The sequence below is a fragment of the Leucopleurus acutus genome, assembly GCF_964270905.1.
Source record: "Leucopleurus acutus genome assembly, chromosome: 1".
Taxonomy (NCBI): Eukaryota; Metazoa; Chordata; class Mammalia; order Artiodactyla; family Delphinidae; genus Leucopleurus; species Leucopleurus acutus.
In genome coordinates, this window is record NC_139142.1 from 1483976 (window position 1) to 1500367 (window position 16392).

The window sequence follows — 16392 nt, forward strand, 5'->3', positions numbered from 1 at the left end:
TTTGGAGTCAGACACTCTTGGGTCAGACACTCTGGCACTTCTTAGTCACGTGACCTTGGGCAGTCCTTCAGTCTGTATGCAGTGACACGATCATCCTAGCACCTAGCTCCGTAGACCTGTTGGGAGAGTTCAGAGATATAATATGGGTAAACAGAAGGCCTGTCTGTGAACATAGTAAGCACTGAAATAATAGCTATTTTTATTATTAATAAATTGGAAAAGTCCTTTGAAGTATCTTGTTATAAACTTCATTCGATTTTAAGCACCTAAGGTATGTCAGAACTAGCATAATTTGAAAAAAACAATTGTAGCTCTGTATGTGTCCTACTTCCAACAAGCAATTTTCCTAAGCATAACATACCAACAAGGCATTTATTATGAAAACTTATTTAAAAACCTTGAGGTTTCTCTTTTTAAAGTTGATGACGAAATTTAGGCAAGTCTTTTTTTTTTTAACAGTGGGTTTTATATGGAGATTAGTAAATTAATGTTTAGTTTTCCTTTTCATAGTGATTTCTAGATCCTGGTTACAGTTGTTATTGAACAGTGCTAACACCAAACTTTTTCTTCTGTGGAACTCACCTAATTAGGTGAAACTTTATCCACCATATCACTCTGCTGTAACAACAGTGGTCTGTCTTGTTTCATTAGGACATCTTATCATGGTTCATGTCATTAGTGCCTGAACTTAGATTCCATGAGGCCTAAGGGACACCTATTGAAGTATTTTTCCTTTGTAAATGGCATAGATAATCTCCAGGCACTGGGACTTTTGTTTTCTACACTTGAGTTTTGCTTATTTTTCTAGAGAAATATTTTGAGAATGGTAACTCAGAGCATTATAGGCAAATTCAAAGTAGCATCATGGTTTTTAAGAGCTGGCTCAAACCTGAAAGACAAAATGGGCGGAGTCATTTGTAAAAAGATAGGAGGGCTATTGGACTTACTTTTCCTTCATAAATTTTATTCTGATTTTGTACAGATGATGGTATTTGCTATGGTGTCTATACGCGTGATTATATTAAAGTGTTCTTCAGAGACATTACTAATTATCCTTGTTTTGAGCTTTGTTTTCTGCTGGCAAAAGGATTAGTACTCAACTTTTGGTATTAGCAGACATGAAAAAACAGGATTTGTACAATTATAAATCTTTATTACTAGAGAAAAGAAAAATATATACAAGGAAATGATATAATATTTATTTATTTATTTATGGTTGCATTGGGTCTTTGTTGATGCACACGGGCTTTCTCTAGTTGTGGCAAGTGGGGGCCACTCTTTGTTGTGGTGTGCCAGCTTCTCATTGCGGTGGCTTCTCGTTGTGGAGCACGGGCTCTAGGCATGTGGGCTTCAGTAGTTGTGGCACGTGAGCTCAGTAGTTATGGCTTGCGGGCTCCAGAGCACAAGCCCAGTGGTTGTGGCGCATGGGCTTAGTTGCTCCGCGGCATGTGGGATCTTCCCGGACCAGGGCTCGAACCCGTGTCCCCTGCATTGGCAGACGGATTCTTAACCACTGCGCCACCAGGGAAGTCCCATAATATTTATTTAAAGTTGTTTCCATTGGGAAAAATATTTTACTGATTATATAGGTTGAATAATTGGTATAGCTAGATATTTTTTAAATACAGCTTTATTGACATGTATTTCACATAACATTCACTCCTTTAAAGTATGCAGTTTAGTGGTTTTAACATATTCACAGACTGTGTAACTGGTACCACTATCTAATTTTAGAACATTTTCATCACCCCAAGAAGAAACTGTACCCATTAGCAGTCACTTCCTATTCCTCCTTCCCCTTATTCCCTGGCAACCACTAATCTACTTCCTGTCTCTATGGATTTGCCTATTCTGGACATCTCATGTAAATGGAATCACACAACATGTGACCTTTTGTATCTGGCATCTTTCACTTGGCAGTGTTTCTAAGGTTGAACCATGTTTGTAGCATTCACTTCATTCCTTTTTATGATCAAGTAATATTCCATTGTATAGATAGATATATGACATTTGTTTATCCGTTCATCAGTTTGGGCTGTTTCCACTTTTTGGCTGTTATGAGTAATGGTGCTATAAACTTTTTTGTTCAAGTTTTTGTGTGGACATATGTTTTTAATTTTCTTGGGTGTATACCTAGGAGTAGATAAATATTTTTAAAAAATACTTACAGGAATATATTTTCTTGAATTTTACAAAGAAATATGTAGAAAGAGGAAGCCTTATTCTGAAAATTGTTGGTACACCTAATTTAAAATTTTGTAAGGTCAAGAAAATTTAATTAGAACATCTATTAGTGAGATCATCTTTATAGTTGAATAATTAGAAAAAATGCATGATTCTTTGTTCTGGTTCCCTTGTATGATTAACTTTGCATTTTAGATAGCTTCAACTGTAGACACTAGATAAAATTTGGTTAGTTGAGAAGTTATTTAATAATGGGGTGTATACTGTAAGTAGAAGGTATTTATTAAAATTCTGCTGTTTTGCTTTTTTTCTTTTGAAGTGGTTTAGAGTAGTGGTTCAGACCATAGCTTTGGAGTTGGTCAGACCAGGGTTAAATCCAATCCTACTCTGGCATTTATTAGCTCAGTGACCTTGGACAAGTTATTTAACCTCTCCAAGCCTCCTTTCCCTAATCTGTAAAATGAAGGTTGGTATTTATCTCACAAAGTTGGTGTGCGAATTGAGAATGTGTGAAGTGTGTATCACAGTGCCTAGTAATAAGCACTGATAAATGTTGATGGGAGTGCTTTTCCCCCAGTGTAGTGATTTTTTCATTTAATCCTGGGGGGTTTCATGAGGCCCTGAGAGCAGTTTCTTCCAAACTTCTTGGACCATGACCCACACCAAGAAACACCTTTTACAACGTGACCCAGTCTTACACACAATCCTGTATCTCTCTATATGGATATATGTAGTCAGAATTTCAGGAGACAGGACTCAACCTTTACCACATGTAGTGTATTGTTTTATTTTTTATTTTAACTTAATAGACTCTGTTTTTTAGAGCAGTTTTAGGTTTACAGAAAGATTGAACCCCAACAGTTTTCCCTATTATTAACATCTTGCTTTAATGGGGTACCTTTGTTATAATTAATGAACTAATGTTCATACATTATTATTAACTAAAGTCCATAGTTTACATGAGGGTTCACTCTTTCTGTTGTACAGTTCTGTGAGTTTTGACAAATGTGGAGTGTCATTTATCTACCAATATGGTATCATACAGAGTAGTTTCACTGCCCTAAAAAATTCTTTTCCTTCCACTTACTCATCCTTCTTTCCACCCTCAGCTCCTGGCAACCACTGATCATTTTACTGTCTCCACAGTTTTTTCTTTTCCAGAATGTCATATAGTTGGAATCATACAGTATGTAGTCTTTTCAGACTGGTTTCTTTCACTTAGCCATGTGCATTTATGTTTCCTCCATGTCTTTTTGTGACTTGATAGCTCATTTCTTTTTATCACTGCATGATACTCCATTTTCTGGATGCACCACAGTTTATTTATCCATTCTCCTACCGAAGGATATCTTGGTGACTTCCAAGTTTTGGCAGTTATGAATAAAAAGCTACTATAAACATTCGTGTGTAGGTTTTTGTGTAGATATAAAATTTCAATTCATTTGGGTAAATACCAAGAATCTTAATTGCTGGATCTCATGGTGAGAATATGTTTAGTTTCGTAAGAAACTGCCAGACTGTCTTCCAAAGTGGGTGTGCCATTTCACATTTCCACCAGCAGGTTCCTATTGCTCCACATCTTTGTCAGCATTTGGTATTGTCAGTGTTCTGGATTTTGGACATTCTGTTAGGTGTGTAGTGGTTTCTCATTGTTGTTTTAATTTGCAATTCCCTAATGACCTCTGATGAACATCTCTTCACATGCTGATTTGCCATCTGTGTATCTTCTTTGATGAGGTATATGGATCTTTTCTTCATTTTTTGATTGGGTTCTTTGTTTTCTTATTGAGTTTTAAGAGTTCTGTGTATATTTAGGATACAGATTCTTTATCAGATATGTGTTTTATAAATATTTTCTCCCAGGCTGGTCTTTTCGTTCTTTTTTTAAATTTATTTATTTATTTATTTATGTGTGTATGTATGTATGGCTGCGCGGGCTTTCTCTAGTTGTGTTGAGCTCGGGCTACTCTTCGTTGCAGTGCACGGGCTTCTCATTGCAGTGGCTTCTCTTGTTGCAGAGCACAGGCTCTAGGTATGAGGCCTTCGGTAGTTGTGGCTCGCGGGCTCTACAGCGCCGGCTCAGTAGTGTGGCGCACAGGCTTAGTTGCTCCACGGCATGTGGGATCTTCCCGGACCAGGGATCAAACCTGTGTCCCCTGCATAGGCAGGCAGATTCTTAACCACTGAGCCACCAGGGAAGTCCCTTTTCATTCTCTTAATACTGTTTTTTTTTTGATGTGTGTTTTGTTTTACTTTTTATTTTATATTAGAGTATAGTTGATTTACAGTGTTGTGTTAGAATACTATTTTATATTGTTCTTCTCCATTAAAAAACAAAACTGGCCCTGAGGGCACTAATTGATTATACAGCACATTAGTAGGTCACAACCTGTGGTTTGAAAATCAGTTCTGCTTCCATAATGTTCACATGGACAATGTCAGTAAAGCAACCATCATTCTGAGCAGTGATTCTCAACATTGATGAACAAGGGTGTCAGAGTTGATACTGCCCTGTTCCTATTTTAGAGGATTCTTTAAGTTATAATGAATAGATTATATTTGGTCAGCTGCATCACCTCCACACATGGTATGGAGTAATAGCATATCTAGACATTACAAGAAGCTTCGTGAGTTTTGTATTTCTACAAGGTTTTAGACAGGTTTCCTCAAAATGCATATGCTTTTAAATACTGGAGGGATTAAGTAAGTAAGGTGAAGGGAAGCTGAGATGTATATTTTGTATTCCCAGGAATAGCGTGTGACCAGATTTCACCAATTCAAGCTGGTGAGAGGAAATTTTTATATGATGGAATATATACTTTTAAAATATTAAATTATTAAAGCAAAGGGACTTCCCTGGTGGCGCAGTGGTTAAGAATCCGCCTGCCAGGGCTTCCCTGGTGGCGCAGTGGCTGAGAGTCCGCCTGCCGATTCAGGGGACACGGGTTCGTGCCCTGGTCTGGGAAGATCCCACATGCCGCGGAGCGGCTAGGCCCGTGAGCCATGGCTGCTGAGCCTGCGCGACCGGAGCCTGTGCTCCGCAACGGGAGAGGCCACAACAGTGAGAGGCCCGGGTACCGCAAAAAAAAAAAAAAAAAAAGGCAAAAAACAGTGACTTGAACTAATTGATATGGTTATTGAGGATCTAATTTAAAGATCATTTAACTGTATTAGTCTCTTATGAGTAGATGCTACTTAAATATTTAAATGTATCTGTCCTCTCAAGAGTCTTAAATATTTACTTCTTGCTTATTTAGAAAAAAAATTCTTCATTGATCTTGAAAGTCTAGTTCTAGTTCTTTGCCAAAATAACACGAATTCCAATTATGAAAATTGAGCGTAATATCTTACCAAACTCTTTGTTCATTTTCTTTGGAGTTAATTCGTTTCCCCAAAATTTTCAGGAGTAAGGGTGGGACTCCCCCCCCCCCACTCCCCGACACCCTGCAGTGCCACCTTGTGGAAAGAGGGAAAACTTTAACAAGGGATTTCTGTGATGTCTAGTTTTGAGTAAAATCTGCCAAATATCATATGCATGTGTATAGACTTCTGACTTTTACGCTAACATTAAAAAATTTTTTTTAATTCATTTTTTGGCTGCCTTGGGTCTCATTGCTGCATGCAGGCCTTCTCTAGTTGCGGCGAGCGGGAGCTGCTCTTCGTTGCGGTGCGTGGGCTTCTCATTGTGGTGGCTTCTCTTGTTGTGGAGCACGGTCTCTAGGCACGCGGGCTTCAGTAGTTGTGACACGCGGGCTCAGTAGCTGCGGCTCGCAGGCTCTAGAGCGCAGGCTCAGTAGTTATGGTGCACGGGCTTAGTTGCCCCGCAGCATATGGGATCTTCCCGGACCAGGGCTCGAACCTGTGTCCCCTGCATTGGCAGGCGGATTCTTAACCACTGCGCCACCAGGGAAGTCCCCAACACTAACATTTTTAAAAGATTTTTATCCTTCTTCTCTCTGATGTGGAGTAACTCAGTGATAAGGGGGGTAAAATATTGTTTGTTTGTTTGTTTTCCTATGGAGACCTTGAAGATAAGAAGGCAGACACCTACCCTTTGTGACTCAACCTATTTTAAAAAGAAATTTTTTATATACTTGGGGGAGTTTACTGAGTGCCTACTATGTGCCAGGCTTTACTCCAGGCACTAGTGATAGAGCAGTGAACTAACTAAAATCCCTGCTCTCAGGGAGCTTATGTTCTAGTGGGAGGAGACAGAGGATAAACAAGTAAATAAATATACAACATAGATCAGGTGGTGATGAAAACGAAGAAGAAAAAAAGCAGAGTGAGATAGAGGAGTGCTGTTTTAGATAGGTTGGTTAGGTGAGCAAATGTTTTAAAGGCTCTCCTATGTAGATGACTTACATTAGTGGTAGATTCCCAGTGATTTTCTTTATGTAGCTCAAATGTTCTTGAGAGTGAGGAGAAGTTGACCTCTTAATCTGATATGGTTATTCAGTTAGCTGCCTGCTAGGCTGCTTCCATCTTTTATTTACTGAGCACACATATTTTACTGAGGCACTGAGTTAGAGAACACAGGTCCTGCCCTCAGTGGCCTTATGGCCATTCTAGGTTTTTTTAAAACAACTTTAAATAAAAATATGTGCAGCTTGAGACCCACTTAGATGATTTCAAGAGCAGGTGATGGGTCACAACTCACTCCTGTGAGTCACAAACACTGTTCCAGTAGAGGATGTAATCATGAAAACCATTGATAATTTAGTGTAAGAATGTTATGCCAGAAATAGCCACAGTCTGTTATAGGAGAGCAAAAGAGGAGGCCCTGACTCACATTGGGTCAGGATGGGTAGACAGTTGCGTCAGGAGATACTTCCAAGAGGAGGTGGACGTTTGCAGATGATGGAGAAGGACAGACAGGCGGGCAGGGTCTGATAACGTGACTTGTCTGGGCAGAGGGAACAGTTTGAAGAAAGGCATATAAGGCATTTTATCATCACGTGCCATTCTGGTTACAGCACATAGTATAAATCTTTGTGTGTTTTTCTAACTGTAGTTAACCAAATCTTTTATTTTCAACATATTAATCTTTTAGGAAGAATAAAACATTAACTTCTTTACTTTGTTTTCTTTGTCTTCTTAATCCTTAACCCTATTGGGTTTCATCTCCATACATACTATTAAGAAAGAAAAAAAATAACACTACCCATTAGATTGTGACATGCTATCAGTTGTAAGATATATTGTGATTTCAAAGATATTAAAAAAAGTGCATCTAGGATTAATTCTTATGATATTTATGTTGGAGATTCTTCAGTTTCTTTTAATCTAAGAAATACTTGCTAGAATAATGGTAGCAGTCCCATGCCTTTTCAGCTCCAATTTTAGGGGTTGCTCTAGGGAAGTATGTACCATCCAGGTCAATGCCAGCTTAATTTATCTCGAGAGCTTTTAAATCTGTGATGATTATAATGATATTAGCTTTGATTGAGTAGTAGAGATTAGGGGAAATGGATTTTGCTAAGATTAGGAAAGATAGGGTTTACTAAAGACTATAAAATAGAATTAAAAACTGAAGTAATGTGTAGTGACTTTCGGATAAATTATCTGCGAGTTCTTAGCTTTCAAAAAACAAATGTTCAAACTCACAACTCTGCCATTCTGCCCCTCCTCCCCTTCCCCCATCATGTTGAACTTATTCACTAGCTGGAAAGTCTTGGTAATTCAAAAGTGTCCCTGAAGAGTGTCACGCCATGGTTCATTCTGACAGCAGGTTCCTAAGGAATTCTGCTTTCCGAGCAGAGAAGCACAAGCCATGCCTTTACGGGTGCCACTGTGTGCCCATGGTGGGTGATGAGCATGCGAGACTGACTGGTTCTGGCCAGAGGCCCGGCTTCCAGAAGCAGATGGTTGTGTAAACCTTCACTAGCTCACAGTATGGAGAACAAATCATGGATCCTGTAGTAGACACAAGCGGTACAGGATGAGGAATGAAAAGGCTGAAGAACCGCGGAAAACAGGACCCACTCCTGGTTATTAGTGAAATGTAGTTACAGCACTTAAAGAGAAGATAATTTTTAAAAATATTCTCACTGATTTGAAATTTTGATTTATAAACTGTGGTTTGGGAAAATATATTATTAGATCTTAAAAAGCATAGGCTATGAGGGGACTTCCCGGGTGGTCCAGTGGCTAAGACTCTGCACTCCCAATGCAGGGGGCCCGGATTTGATCCCTGGTCAGGGAACTAGATTCCACATGCCACAATGCAGATCCCGCGTGCTGTAACTAAGACCCGGCGCAGCCAAACAAACAAATAAATAAATAACTAAATTTAAAGCATAGGCTGTGAAATCACATGGGATAATATTTACCATTAGAAGAATAAAATAAATATGAGTAAACAAGAATAAAAATATATTCCAAGGGCTTACCTGGTGGTGCAGTGGTTGAGAATCCGCCTGCCAGTGCAGGGGACGTGGGTTCAAGCCCTGGTCCGGAAAGATCCCGCATGCCACAGAGCAGGTAAGCCCGTGGGCCACAACTACTGAGCCTGCGCTCTAGAGCCCACGAGCCACAACAACTGAAGCCCGCGTGTCTAGAGCCCGTGCTCCACAACAAGAGAAGCCACCGCAATGAGAAGCCCGCACACCGCAACAGTAGCCCCTGCTCGCTGCAACTAGAGAAAGCCTGTGCACAGCAACAAAGACCCAATGCAGCCAAAAATAAATAAGTAAATAAATTTATTTTAAAAAAATTCCACTTGTTCTGATGAAACTGGTATAGCATTAAGGCCCTTCAGTTCTGGACTTGTTTGCACTGGATCCAGGAATTACCAATTTTATTCCAAATTCTATAGATTCCAGGCCATTTATGTTAGTATTTAAAAGACCCCAACTTTTTTTTTTTTTTTTTTTTTTGCGGTACGCGGGCCTCTCACTGCCGTGGCCTCTCCCGTTGCGGAGCACAGGCTCCGGACGCGCAGGCTCAGCGGCCATGGCTCACGGGCCCAGCCGCTCCGCGGCACGTGGGATCCTCCCAGACCGGGGCACGAACCCGTGTCCCCTGCATCGGCAGGCGGACTCTCAACCACTGCGCCCCAAGGAAGCCCAAAAGACCCCAACTTTTAAAGATAAATTCCTCTGTGGGTTAGTGAGCAGAAATAACTGTTTTATTTCTTATAAAAGAGAAATGTGTTTATAACATCCTAGAAGAACTGAAGGAAAAGTGCTTGTTCAACAGACTGGGTGTATCTTACTTAGATCATGAGTAATGTTTCCTCAGTTCTGTGGTATGGTGGAGGTTTTATATTTTGTCTGCCATTCGTGGAGTCGACCAGATTTCACAGTGCCTCCCGTACATCAGATACTGATCAGGCAACGGGAACAAAAGATTCAAAAGTGAATTGCTTGGAGGCACGTAGAGCCTAGGGTGATGTAATAAAGATGTGTGTGAAGAGCTACTGGATCACAAAGGAAGGAACATGTAGCCTCCTTGGTGAGAGGAGGTGGTGAAGGGAGGTTTTGCAAAGGTGTAGCATATGAGCTGAGTTTCGAAGGGTGAATAGGAGTTTACAGGCAAACAGTAAGGGCACTGGGGCAGAGGGACAGCGGCCTGAGAGAACTTGGACTTGAGGGAGCAAGGTTCATTGTGGGAAGACACTAGGGCTGGAAGGCTAGGAAGGTTGTGAGGAATCTTTTACCCGTGATAGGAGTTTGCAGTTTATCCTGTAGTGTAGGCTTTCTCGGAGGGCATTCTGTGGAAATCCAAGCCCCATAAGAGTCTCTGGGGGAGAAAAGTTAGAGATTCACATGAACATTACAATGTTAGACTCTTGAGTGCTCAGTAAAGAAACCAGTTTCCTGTTTATAAACTCGAATAAATGTTTTGGGAAGGATTGCTATTAGGCAGCGCAGGGCTCCTGAATATTTTAAGCAAGGGAATGACTTCAACTGATTTACATTTAGGAAATTAACTGGCAATAGTGAAGGGGTAGGTTGGAGTAAGGGGAGATTGGTGGCAAGAGAACAGTTCATAACTATTACTAGTTTTGGTAATAAAATCTGGCTGTCAGTATAGAGATGTTTAATCTCAAAATTTAGGAATTTAGGGCACTTCTAAGAAAAAAATATTTTAACAATGAACTAAAATACTTAGTTGACAGCCGAGATTTTGAGAGGAGAATTTTGGGACAAATGCAGATTTTGTTTCTGACTTTGATCAAAGATTAAACAGGGCTTTCCTGGTGGCGCAGTGGCTGAGAGTCCGCCTGCCGATTCAGGGGACACGGGTTCGTGCCCCGGTCCGGGAAGATCCCACATGCTGCGGAGCAGTTAGGCCCGTGAGCCATGGCTGCTGAGCCTGTGCATCCGGAGCCTGTGCTCCACAATGAGAGAGGCCACAACAGTGAGAGGCCCGTGTACCGCAAAAAAAAAAAAAAAAAAAAGATTAAAGAAAATCTTTGGTTTAAATTTTACTTTAGGAGTAATGTTTTTTAAAAATCCCTTGTGATATAATCTCTTGAGTTCTTAGATCAAAGTGGTAGGGTTTTTAAAAGTTTTTTTAAAATAATGCTGGACAATTTTTATTTTTTAATTTTTCAAATACATTATAATATACCTTCATTTAAGGACCATTTTCATTTCTTTTACTGTGATATATTATTTCTTCAGTCAATTTTTAAAAATAAATTGGATTTTTGGTCTTTCTGGTACCAGTTTTTAGGAGCCTTTTATATATTGAGGAGATTGGCTTTTTATATGTGATATTAGTTACAAGTATTTATCCCCAGTTAGTCTTTTTTGCTTTGTAAAAGATCCCTGTGTTTTATTACCTGAATATATCTTTTTCTGTGGTGTCTGGTTTTTGAGTCATAGGTAGAAAGGGCTCTGTACTCCAAGGTTATAAAAAGGAATTTATCCAGTTTTAGTCTGGAATCTTTACAATTTTGTGATTTATATTTAAATATTTGATCTATTAGGAACTTATGCTTGTGTATGATGTGCAATATGAATCATTTTTTTCCAGATGGGTATTTTAATTGCTCAGGCATCATTCATTATATAGTCTTTTCCTTCCTCAGTTTTGAGATACCTGCTTCATCATTTACCATTTTCTGTTTCTGGACTTTATAATTTGTCCCGTTGATCTATTTATGTGCTGTTGCCATACTGTTTTGAGGCTTTATAATATCTAGTAGTGCTAGTTTCCTTCTAATACTCCTCTTTTGGCATTTTCCTGACTTGTCTTATATTTTAATTTTTCTACATGAACTTTAGGATCAGCTTAACCTGTCCCGTAAGCATTCTGGCAGGGCGGAGTGGCAGTGGGGGACTGGGGTGGGGGGGGGATCACTTTTAATTTACAGATTAATCTCTTTATTGATGGATGACTCTAAGTTGTAGCTTTAATTTAATCTTTCTCTTACAGATGATATTAACCGTGTTCTTGAGCAACAATGAACAGATTTTAACAGAAGTTCCCATAACACCAGAAACAACATGTCGGGATGTTGTAGAATTTTGCAAGGAACCTGGAGAAGGCAGTTGCCATTTAGCTGAAGTGTGGAGAGGAAATGGTATGTATTAGGCTCTATAAAGATGACTAAGTACATGAAATCCAGTGTTTATTGAATACAGAATGTTGTTTCCGGTTCTTTGTTATCTGAGGTAATAAGGAATTGAGTAAAGTAAAAACTATTTTATCGCATGAGGTTAGGATGTTATAAATGCTGTTTGCAAAGAAGTGTGTTCTGTGATTTGACCCTCATCGTAGCCATGTGGAAGAAGCTGGGAAAGCAGATCCGGTTCTTGTGTGAAGGCTTTCTGACATCACTACTGACCAAACGAGAGTTCTCTGTCCACTGAGACCTTACAGTGTTTTGTTTGTTGCATGTCAGGTTGTTCATCTGCTTTTCTTCTCCCTACGATAACTTCATGAAGACAAAAACACTATCGTGTTCCCCTGTGTACAAAGCCTTTTAAATAGTAAGTGCTTCATAAATATTTGTTTATTAAGTTGAGAAGAGTTAATACTGGCTCTTACATTTAAGGATTTGTCAGCTAGCTGGGCAGAGATGATCAGTGTAGGTAATATAATTACTGAATACAGAAAATTCTGCAAAATAATGTGGATTCTCGTGGAGATGTGGAATTGAACTGGGATAGGATACACCAGGCGAGGGGAGCAGTGTGAGGGAAGGACAAGAGAAGAGCATGGAGAAGGCGTGCTCCTCAGACAGCACTGAGAGGAGGGGCCCAGGAGGGTGGGAACTAGACTGGCAAGGCCACCTGCTCTGGCAGCGTGTGGAAGGAGGTAGCTGTGTGCATGGATGGGTCTGAGTCAGGAAGCAAGAGAGTGGTCAGTTGGAACATGCTGTGTATGAGGTGGGTGTCCAGATGGATGTGTTTAAAGGACACTTAGGGATAATCAGTGAATTCTTACACTTTTTAAAAATAATTTTTTAATTGAGGTATAATTGACATACAACATTTTATTAGTTTGAAATGTACTATATAATTATTTGATATTTGTGTATATTGTGAAATGATCACCACAGTAAGTCTAGTTAGCATCCATTTCTGCACACAGTTACAGAATATTTTTTCTTGTGATGAGAACTTTTAAGGTCTACTCTTTTAGCAACTTCAAATATGCAGTATGTTTTTTTTTTTAATTCATTTTTGGTGGCATTGGGTCTACGTTGCTGTGCACAGGCTTTCTCTAGTTGCAGCGAGTGGGGGCTACTTTTCATTGTGGTGCGTGGGCTTCAGTAGTTGTGGCACACGGGCTCATTAGTTGTGGCTCACAGGTTCTAGAGCACAGGCTCAGTAGTTGTTGCTCCGCAGCATGTAGGATCTTCCCGGACCAGGAATCGAACCCATGTCCCCTGAATTGGCAGGCAGATTCTTAACCACTGCGCCACCAGGGAAGTCCCTGCAGTATGTATTGTTAACTCTGGTCACCATGATGTACATTACATCCCCAGTAAGAGTTCTTTATATATTGTAGATACAAGTCCCTTATTAGGTGTATGATTTGTAAATATTTTCTTCCAAAGTCTTGTGCTTTTAATGTTATCCTTCAGATTCAGAGTAAAAACTTTAAGGACACATTGAGAGAAACTTGACTTTGATAAATGGTGGACTATTTACTAAAGTAGAAGTAAGAGGCCAGGTCCTCAGTTATCAGTCTGATATCAGCTACAGGAAGAGGGGTGTTAAGTAATTGCAGTTTTTAGAGGACTAATGTTAGAGACTGGTCATTCCATCATTGTTTGCTCTCCTCTAGCCTCTTAGCACTCTTGCTTTTTGTGGCTTGCTGTCACTTCTTATTCCTTATCTGCCCCTTATATTAGTCTGGGAGAGCCCCAGTGGTCCCTGGCCGCTTGAGTCACTCATTTGTTGCAGTCCTTGGCTCCAGGGCCATCTGAAATCATAACCTGTGGTCTAGCCTCATCAGGAATGAGGCCTACCTCCTCGGAGCACAGAGGGTCACAGCCACTGCTCCCACTGTCTAGAGCAGTCCCTAGCACCCACGCACCTTTGCCTCTAATCCCTTCCTTGAATCTCAGAGTGTGTTAAGGGTCCCTCCCCTTTGCTCCAGTACTGTCATTGTATTTATCAAAACATAATGTGGTAGCTTTCATCTCTCTCTGTCTTATTGGACTAAAATTCCTGAAATCAGGAACTCGTTTGTTCACCATCATACCGCCAGTGCCCAGCCTGTTTCTCATAATAGGCCCTGAGTAAACACTTAAATCATTGAGTAAATTGGAGCAGCAAAGCGAGGTCTTGAAGAGATGGTGGTGGATGAGATTCAAAGGAAGGGGAAAAAGCACAGCCTTTCTCAGTCTTTTTTACCCCAGAGGAACCCTTAAGGTAATATTCAGATTTTGGAGAACGCTTTGCATAAAAATGATTGCATCCATAACACATGGTATACTCATGTCATCAGTATTCAGAAATATGATACTCCAATGTAATTGTCAGTGCTTTTGAGAAGAGAGTATTTCTCTGTGGATCTGTGTATTACTTTGCTCAGGCCGCCATAACAAAGTAACACAAACTGGGTGGCTTAAATAAGAGGAATTTATCTTTTCACAATTCTGGAGGCTAGAGGTCTGAGATCAAGGTGTCAGCAAGGTTGGTTTCTCCTGAGGCCTCTCTCCTTGGCTTGTAGACAGCAGTCTTCTCCCTGTGTCCTTACATGGCCTTCCGTCTGTATCTGTGTCCTAATCTCTTCTTAAAGGGACACCAGTCATTTAGATTAGGGTGCACCCTAATGACCTCATTTTAACTTATTACCTCTTTAAAGATCCTGTCTTCAAATGAGGTCACATTCTGAGGTACTAGGGGTTAGGACTTCAGCATATGAATTTGTGTGTGAAGGGACACAGCCCAGCCTGTAACAATCTGTTAACTTGGCCAGCTTATTATCCTGATCTTTTTGTGGTTCCCTTCCTCGAGTATGTCAGCTCTAATGCAAATCAGGAGTGTAGGTAGGACCTTCAGTTTTTCTTTTTGTGAAATTTCCTACTTGATTTTCTTTTTGCCTTATCCAAGAATGGCTGAAAGTCTTATCATAGATTTCTCCATTACATAAGATGCTAATGAGGTATAGTATGCTATTAATTCTACATGATACATGTGGGGTAGTTTTGTTTTCGCTTTAAAACAGAAATACGTTTTAGTTAACCCTTCTTATTTAAAAAAGGTAGTGAAGCTTAGCTTGCTTTTCTTGAAGTTAGTCTTTAAAATTTTTTTATTTATAAAGGGAAACATTTTTTTCAATAACTGGCTTTAAGGCAAAATTGGAGTTTTAACTTTATAAAGTTATGCTCAGACTTGGTAGATTTAAGTGGAGATTGTAAACTGATTTTAATTAATGTGAAAAAAATTTGTAAGCCAAAGCAATATGAATAAAAATATGGCCTAAGACAATTTTATGTAAAACCAAGGGACACGATTAGGCTTAAACATGGACCTCACAGCTATAAAACTACAATATACAAGTTCCTAAAAATCTTTTTTATAGGCCTATATCCATAAAAAGTGTTACTTTCAAAACTAAAAATATGGAATGATATTACTTCATTAGTGTTCAGTTTGTGCTTGCTTTTCGTTGTACAAATACTCAGTTCAGAGTTGAACTAAGCACACACAGACTTCATTTTCAAGTGAGATGAGATGATTTATGTCCTTGCCCTTGATGTTGGCTGAATAGGCAAAGCTTGCCTGCACATGTAGGAAGATGAAACGGCAGCAGCACAATGTGCGCTGCATTTCTATGAATGGTGGGGTTTTCTTCCTTATGGAAGTCTGGCACTTATCTAGGACTGAACAGTAAATCACACCTTGAATGTATGACAAGGCTGCAGCTTGCACCGCTCTTTCTCTTGACCCAGTGTCGGGTTCTCAGGCTGAGCAGGAGGAGCCTCTCGCCCAGACATACCCCTGTGTTGAAAGGAGCCAAAATACGGTTCGGTTTTGTCCTGCTCCTCTCCCACGCCAGGCCGTTTGCTGTGAGCCTTGGAACTTGCCAATATCCTTTCTTGCTTTCAGGCACAGGCAGCAGTGGGAACATTTCAAGATTTCCTTTTAATTGAGATAAAATTCACATAGCATAAAAATCCCCATTTTAGTGTACAACTTCGTGGTTTTTAGGACATTCTCAGTGTTGTGCCACTATCTCCAAACTCTGTACCTCCCCATTCCTTCCTCCCCCAGGCAACCACTGTATTACTTTCTGGCTCTATGTGTTTGACTATTTTAGGCATCTCATATAAATTGTATCATATAATATGTGACTTTTTAAAAAAATTATTTATTTATTTTTAATGCGTGACTTTTTGATCTAGCTTTTTTCTCTTAGCATGTTTTCAGGATTCATCCATGTTGTAGCATGTATCAATACTTAATTTCTTTTTTTGGCTGCAAATATCCATTGTGTGATACACAACAGTTTATTTATCCTTTCATCAGTTAATGGACACTTGGGTTGTTTCCACTTTTTGGCTACTATGAATATTGCTGCTGTGAACATTCACGTACAAGTGTTTGTGTGGGCTAGCTGTATTGCCAGCAAGTGCGTTGTCAAGCCTTTATACATCTGATTGCCACCTGTAACATTTTAGTGAATAACAAGATTCAGCCAATTTGTTAATGTGTTTCTTTGAAAGAGTGGGAGGCATACTGCTTCATGATAAATATACTAAAGGACATTTTTTTCACTGTTCCCCATTTAATGTTG

At 39.7% G+C, this 16392-nt stretch overlaps 1 protein-coding gene across 1 annotated transcript in view; it reads left to right on the forward strand.

The window, feature by feature from the left end:
* PPP1R13B (protein phosphatase 1 regulatory subunit 13B) overlaps positions 1-16392 on the forward strand; it is a 74881-nt gene that overhangs the window by 20312 nt on the left and 38177 nt on the right. Inside the window, exon 2 of the mRNA XM_082848349.1 lies at positions 11572-11719. Coding sequence (XP_082704475.1) covers positions 11572-11719 — 148 coding nt within the window. The remainder of the gene's footprint in view (positions 1-11571; positions 11720-16392) is intronic.